The sequence below is a fragment of the Perkinsus marinus genome (assembly GCF_000006405.1).
Source record: "Perkinsus marinus ATCC 50983 genomic scaffold scf_1104296935302, whole genome shotgun sequence".
Lineage (NCBI taxonomy): Eukaryota > Perkinsozoa > Perkinsida > Perkinsidae > Perkinsus > Perkinsus marinus.
In genome coordinates this window covers 556,282-563,274 of record NW_003214508.1, presented here as the reverse complement: position 1 = coordinate 563,274, position 6,993 = coordinate 556,282, and the positions used below count along the sequence as shown (strand labels likewise).

Below are 6,993 nucleotides of genomic sequence, written 5' to 3'. Positions count from 1 at the left end.
GAGAGGACGACAAGAGCAATAGTGGGGAAGGTATAATTATATCGCATCGACGTCAATGTCCGACCCATCGTCCTCCTCAGCCACTTCAACCTGAGCAACAGACCTCCCGATGAACCAACGCGTGAAGCCCCTACTAGCTTGCTGCCTGTCGGCTTCTTAGACACAGGCTTCTTCTGGGTGATGACCTCCTCATCATCGTCGCTATCATCATCATCACTACTGCTACTCTCCTCATCTTCTGCGGTGCGCAGCCAGTCGAGGAAAGGCGTTGCTGCCTTACGACATAAGGGGAATCTACCACCATCACATTCACAAGCCTAAAAACCCAATCAGCTGCAATACCCCTTCCTATCGCTGTTGCCTTCGTAGTGCTTCAACAAGGCACCCTCCACGATGAGATTCTCATCATAGAGGTCCTTAAGGATGTAAGGATAGTGAGCTATTTTGGCAACATCAGGATGCAACGTGTACATGACCTCAAAAGCTTCGCATACCTGCCATAAAACAGTTCATACCATCCCTTCGCTTCATCACGATCCTTACCTCAGAAGTGACCAGTCCGGCATTGTCAATGACCCGGCTAACGTAAGGCAGTCGGTCCTCGAAAGTATCTTTGCATAGACCCTTCTTCTCTTGTGTGAATATAACCTAGCACCACGTGAAGCTCCTCTTCCTCCTCATAAACTCCAGTAGCACTACTCTCTCCTCACCTGAAGGGCCACATACAGTCGAGTTACATGGGAGAACCTCTGGGAGATCTGCAAGAGTCGAAGCTCTTGTAAGAAATCATCAACAGGCATGGCAGGTAGGCCTAAAATGAACAACAAAACTTGAGAGTAAAAACACCGAAACAACTGCTGCTACCTCCAGCATCCTTCACAGCAGCAGACAACGGTTCCAATACTGCCTCCTCAAGCTCGGGGCTCTGCGAAGTAAGCGGGGCCAGGTCCATCTCCTGCGTGTTGTTGTCGGCCTTCTCTTCACCAGAATTACCATCTATGGCGACGAAATGGACACCCGTTATGAATGTACGTGAATACTCACTAGCCTTGGGGGAATTGTCAACATCATCACCAGACTGTTTCTTAGAATGCTTCTTCTTACTACTCTTCTTATTGCTGCCGCTACCCTCCTCAGAGATATCTTCCTCATGCTTGTGATGCTTATGATGCTTCTTTTCCGACCTGATACAAGCCCCTATAAACACCCCTTGAGTAAATATCGTATTTGGCACTGCCCTAGGACCTAACCCCATCCCCTTGCCGTACTTGTCTTTTTTCTCCTTTTTCTCCTTTTTCTCACCATCATCATCTCCCTTATCCTTCTTATGCTTCTTCTCCTTCTTTTCTTTCTTTTCCTTCTTCTCCTTCACCACTACCCCCTCCTCTTCATCAGCATCATCCCCAGCAGCTTCCTATCACCACAACGACCATCCCTCCTCTCCCCCTCGAAACCACCTCCCACCTTGCGTTGCCGTTCGGCCTTTTCCCGCTGCCGCTCAGCCTTGTCCTTCTTCCCCGTTCTAGCAATACCTCCGAAGCCCTCAGTCCCCTGAGGAGGGTTCTTTAGGATGAAAGTGGCCACCTTGTGAGTCATGTCAAGATTCCCTCTCCAACCACAGGCCTTGCAGACGCCTTTAATATCTCCCTTCTTCACGCTCATATCAATTTCGGGTAAATGACAGTTTTGGCAAAGGACGTATCTGTACACCATTTACATCATGAGTTCACGTTCACCTTCAAGACTACCGTTCAATGAACTTATCAAGAAGGCTCTGCATGTCAGCCTGCTGATGCTCGCCGTTAACGATGGCCTTGTCAGTGGCTTCATCGAACTTGCTCTGAGCACCCAACTCACAGCCGAAGAACTTCGTGGGGTAAGATGGAGGTCTTTTCAGGGCCTGAATACGTTGTCATGCTCCTCACCCTACTAGATGCAGAAGCGGAAGAGGTTCGTACTCGTGCCACATCGACCATATTTACAATGTTGGTCTTGATTCCATTGCCTCTACCTTCGATCTTCACGACTAACTTAGGCATCTTGTACCTGCATCGCAAGTATGACGACCATCAAGCTCCCCCTCTCCCCTCTTGTATGGTCATCATCATCATTACCCCACTACCTGTATGCCGGGTCGTCGTTGTCGCTCGGGATGTTGACCATAGACGTCATTTTGTAGCATAGCCTATCTTCAAGGAAATACTGTCAAGGGGAGAATACTCAGCTCAACCGATCACTTGGAAGAACAAGCTTCACCGATTTCGAACAATTTGCAATTCGCAGGACACTAGCGCGCGCCCAGTTTGAGCTACCGCCACCACGAGAAGAAGAGGCATATATTGCTGAAATGTATATTAGCTGCATGTTGGTCGTGATAAGGCAAAGTATCCGAAAGAAGTATTCCAGCATATTCGAGGAACTTCAACTCATAACGCTGTAATCATGTTGCTGAAATGTGTTACTCCCATCTTATCCATCTTCGACCCTAATGCCGACTAGTGATGCCTACAGATAGGATTGTGAAGTGAACTAAGATGCGTTTGAGCCGCCTCAGTATTTAACAACACTAGTCTGTCAAGTAAGCTCATAAGATGGTTAGAGATAGATGAGCAAAGGTGGACGATGTGCTACACCTTGTCAACTCTCATTTCATCATCAAAACCCTCAATTTCGCCAAACGGACAACTTCGTATGCCAAGATACCCTCATAGAAACCTCATTTCCGACGGTGCGCTGTTTTGGGAGCTTCAATTTCGACACCACGTGGCTTCAGAAACTTCAATTTCGACTACCTAATACAGGAACTCCGACTTCAACATAATAGGCACCCCTATTCTGCACGTAAGAACACCTCATTCCTGCGTGGGTTCTAGTGGACCGATCGCCACCTTGCTTGCGCGGAATATCAGAACAACCTTTGTACTAAGCGGGTCTGACACTCTAGTTGTCAGCTAATGCGATTCGCACTGTGGGAAGAAAGAGTTGTCAAGTGCGTGGTCATAAACACTCATATGCTTCAAGTGCTTGAGAAGCCATAACGCGCTGGTGTTTTGGACATGTGACTGAATTGTCGGCAGGACAGTGCCTCTGTGTATCCCGTCCACCCCTGTATTGCGTAAGCCACCCAAGTGAGATAACCGACAACTTGACCATCACGACGAGGCCACTCTCTCTGTATTTTTGCTGTGGGACTTCAACACGACCAGGAGATTGCTTTAAACAAGAGTATCACGTGTTACATGCCATGCCACATCTCCGGTGCAACTTTATGCTCGCCAAACAAAAGACCTGTTCACAACAACGCGAAAGACGAGTCCCTCCCACCAAATCAATGATCTCGAACAATAGCCTTTCTAGTAGATCCAATAGGATTAAACTTACCTGCATCCATGCGTAAATCATCCTCCTCATCGAATGATCCACAACCCTGTGAAACTATAGAGCATATCGAGCATCGCCTGGTGACCCCACCTGTAGGATCACATCAAAGCCTCGACCTCCATGAAGGCACTCTATGTGAAATGAAGATCGGTAGTAGATCGCCTCCTTTGGTCTAAACCTTACCGGAATACATGACGGCTGGTACCTGCAATGGTGTTCAATGCAAATTCCTGCACTTCTCCCTGGCTCACTTTTCGCTATCGGAATGGCCCTGAGCTCGAGGCATCAGTGATTGACCGACCTACATTGGGGGGTGCGTATTGGGCTAGCCCGTGGGTGTTCCATCACATCTCAGGCGGAACTTACGAGCTTAGCAGGTAGAGGCAACTTGCGATAAGGAATAGTGGGTCCATGAACAATACCTTCCTCGTTGCCGACGGCGAAGACGCTTACATCATCCGCAGACCTGCACAATCTAATAATGCGACTATCTCGCAGGGGAAAACCCATGAGAAACATTTCGAGATACCGACGACGATTGGCATACCCAATAAATATAGGCACCGTTAGTCTAATGGTTATGATATCTGCCTTCCAAGCAGATGATCCGAGTTCGATTCTCGGACGGTGCAATTTTACACACCTCAAAATTTCTTCCTCGGCCAAGGTTAGCCTGCTCTTGCCCCGCAGCTGCTGTTTGAGTCTCTCTGAACTTACATGCTGCAGTTTCCATACACAAGGGACGAAGTTCTTTGCGGTCAGGACCTGAAGCAAAATATTACAAGGATGAGAGACGCTTGATTGTCATCAAGGTGTTACCAGTTCGCGGACACTCTCCACAATGCTGTGGATATTCCGTATTCCGAAGTCCATCACGATGCAGTTCATCTCGAAAGGGGATACATAAACCTGAGTGGCCGCCAACGAGCGGCTCCACACGAGTCCGAATGAACCACACCATGATTAACCGACCTGTGGTGAGACGACCAGCGGGGGCGAATTGTGAATCTCCTCCTGAACGCGGACTTCCAGGTCGGGAAGTGTACAAATCCCAATAAGTTCAACTCTTTGTTGTCTGCAACCACTCATCTTCTCGCCCTGAAGATGGGGCGATGATAATGAGCCAGTACGGAGGCTCGAACTTCCTACATCCTCGGGGAATTCCACAATCATGCTCCCTGAACAAAACCACACGATAATCGGAACCAAACCCAGTGATACAGCCGAGCACTTACCGAGGACATTCACCACTGGCCTCCATCCGTCTGTGCTCTCTTCGATTCTTCTATTGAGCTCCGGCTTCTCCACATGTAGATGTAATTCCTCGACCTTGGGTGGTATCTAGCAGTTGGAGCTAAATACGTTCGCGTGAGAGCGGCTGTACGAATTCAACGGTGACAACGGCGGTCTCCTGTGGCCAAATTTTGGAGATTTCTCCACCGGTACCAGCATCATCAGGCAGTCGCCTGGGTCGAATACGTCGAACCTAAGATGTTATAGAGGACTGGTAGAACAGCTGAAGTAGTAGGTTACATCGATCATGCGAATCCGAAAGTGCTGCGCGGATGACGGCCCGCTCTCCGTGACACACATGAAGCGACACATTATGGGCGCCAGAGAGGTGTTGGTGTAACAGACTGATCTCTTATAAATACGGTTATAGAAACGGTACCTATGAGAGGATGCGTTCCGGGGGATTCCGAGACCATCTTCTGTGTACGCTCTCGGGCTCGGCACCGTCCCCCACGGCTGCTGCTCGCTTTCGGACGCAATATGAGGATGGTGGAAGAACTGGAAGCGCCTCTTGCCGTCCTTATCAGCCTTCTTGTCAACTTCCAGAGTTGGGCTGATGACTTTACCACTAACGTCCAGAGCCACCGTTCCTATTGATTCATGAGTTAATGCGTGTTCCCGATATGCTCGAGTTCACCAGCTTCCATCCCGTTGAGGAATGCTGTTGCCTTGGCCCATTCCATAGCTATACTGTGAGGCAGCTTCCTCGAAGCACATGACCGACCGCCATTCTCAACTCCTTGAGGGTCTGCCCCTAATTGTCGCACCTGGGATTCAGCATTCACGCCAGCTGAGGCTCGACACATGCCTCGTCCTCAGCTGTTATCCCAACTAGAGTCTTCATACGGCTCTTGTGGTGGGCAGACTCCTCTCGCTGCTTTATGATGTCCATCGATTCCACATAGTATCTTCCGGTGCCAACCAGCCTGTATCTATCGGCTCACACTACAACCCGATCGCCACCAACATACTCGTCTACTTCTGGATGCCCAAACAGTCCCCACGCATTGTCACGGTAAACTTGTACGATGTGTGAGCTAGTAGCAGAGCTTCCAAAGGCTCCACCAGCACGGAGAGAGCTCCTACATAGAGCAGATAATAGCACAGACCTGTGAGCATGGCTACCGGTGCCGCTTCCGTCCTCTGTCGGATCCACTGCCCTCATGCGTCCGGCCGATTCTCCTGAGCTGTAACATCTCAGAGTGATAGGGCCGATGCCTGGGCACCTCGATCGATGGTCACGAAAGTACTGCGACCGGCATGTGCCTCTATGGTGCTCTTAGGGTAGACCTTCCAGTGCATCCCTATGGCACATTCAGAACGGTTGGTCACTATCACACTACGTATCGATGTGCCTGAGCCCAGCGAGCGCTACACTAACAGTAGCCGTGAAATGGCACACCCTGTTTAAATGTCAGCTGACTCATAGTGAGCACTTTCGGTGAGGCTCCGTCGTCCACGGCAACTTGCATCGGTGGAATTTCGAGAGGACAGCCGAAGAAGCGGCAAGTGACCGGTACTCGGTACCTTTCGAGTGTGTGAGTGGGAAGGCTACTGATAGTATACTCACTCGGCCATCTTGTCGAGGTGGACACAGAGCTCGTCTACCATCTCGAATGCTGCAGTGCCGCAAACGGTGCACTGAATGGTGATGGAGTGGAAATGACCGGAGCCAATGCGGCATCACGTTGATTTCAGCTGTCGCGAAAGGTTCCAAAGAGGTAGAGGACGGACTGAGCTTGACGTTATATACAGTCTTGTGCTGTGCAGAGCGTTCCTCTGTCGGTGGTGACCTTCTCGACTTAACCTGGTATCGCATCAAGTCAATCGCCAGTGGAAATTCCAGCACTCGTTCATGGACGTCATCGAGTAGCATCGGGCCGGATTTGGTCCGCTCTGGGGTACTCGCTGTGCGCTGTGGTTTCTCCTGGAGCCCGATTTCAAAAGTGGTAGCACGACAGTGTCGGCCTTACTGGAAGTGTCAACGGCCTATACTCCATCATACGAGCCTAATAGACACTAATAGGTCTGTGGGAGGTGGACACCATACCTCGAGTTGCATCGGGATCCCGCTTGTATTGGTCACGAGCAGCTTTAGCGTCTTGGACATCATCAGCCCTACTGGCCCGAAGCTCAGTGCTATCCTGCCTTCTCCAAAATTGGCTACAACTTGAAATTTTTAATGGTCAACAGATTGGCGATTCGATGACCTCCATTCCGGTCCTCTTCTGGGTCCTCGATGGCTAGCTCAATCGAGGGGCCGAAGACGGTGGCCGATACTTCAAGTTTCTGATGATTTCTGTATTGAGAGAGGGGTGA

General features: G+C 49.9%; 2 protein-coding genes and 1 non-coding gene across 3 annotated transcripts in view; 1 reads left to right on the top strand and 2 right to left on the bottom strand.

The window, feature by feature from the left end:
* Nucleotides 1–2,172, bottom strand: part of Pmar_PMAR003458 (eukaryotic translation initiation factor, putative) — a gene marked incomplete at both ends in the record, with an annotated part of 3,647 nt that extends 1,475 nt beyond the window's left edge. The window contains 11 exons of the mRNA XM_002784154.1: nt 1–294; nt 343–494; nt 544–648; nt 711–811; nt 865–996; nt 1,045–1,184; nt 1,269–1,414; nt 1,465–1,702; nt 1,749–1,900; nt 1,959–2,046; nt 2,123–2,172. The exon at nt 1–294 is cut by the window's left edge and continues 4 nt beyond it. Of these exons, the coding sequence (XP_002784200.1) occupies nt 1–294; nt 343–494; nt 544–648; nt 711–811; nt 865–996; nt 1,045–1,184; nt 1,269–1,414; nt 1,465–1,702; nt 1,749–1,900; nt 1,959–2,046; nt 2,123–2,172 (1,598 nt within the window). The remainder of the gene's footprint in view (nt 295–342; nt 495–543; nt 649–710; nt 812–864; nt 997–1,044; nt 1,185–1,268; nt 1,415–1,464; nt 1,703–1,748; nt 1,901–1,958; nt 2,047–2,122) is intronic.
* Nucleotides 2,173–3,235: 1,063 nt separating this feature from the next.
* Nucleotides 3,236–4,554, bottom strand: Pmar_PMAR003456 (hypothetical protein; the record flags this gene model as incomplete). Its single annotated transcript, XM_002784153.1, has 9 exons — nt 3,236–3,288; nt 3,382–3,427; nt 3,472–3,586; nt 3,633–3,682; nt 3,748–3,847; nt 4,025–4,146; nt 4,201–4,290; nt 4,354–4,479; nt 4,531–4,554. The coding sequence occupies 9 exons, from the start codon at nt 4,552–4,554 to the stop codon at nt 3,236–3,238; spliced, it is 726 nt and encodes a 241-aa protein (XP_002784199.1).
* Nucleotides 3,942–4,013, top strand: Pmar_PMAR003457. The gene has a single exon. It is a non-coding gene; the product is annotated as a tRNA-Gly (tRNA).
* Nucleotides 4,555–6,993: the final 2,439 nt, after the last annotated feature.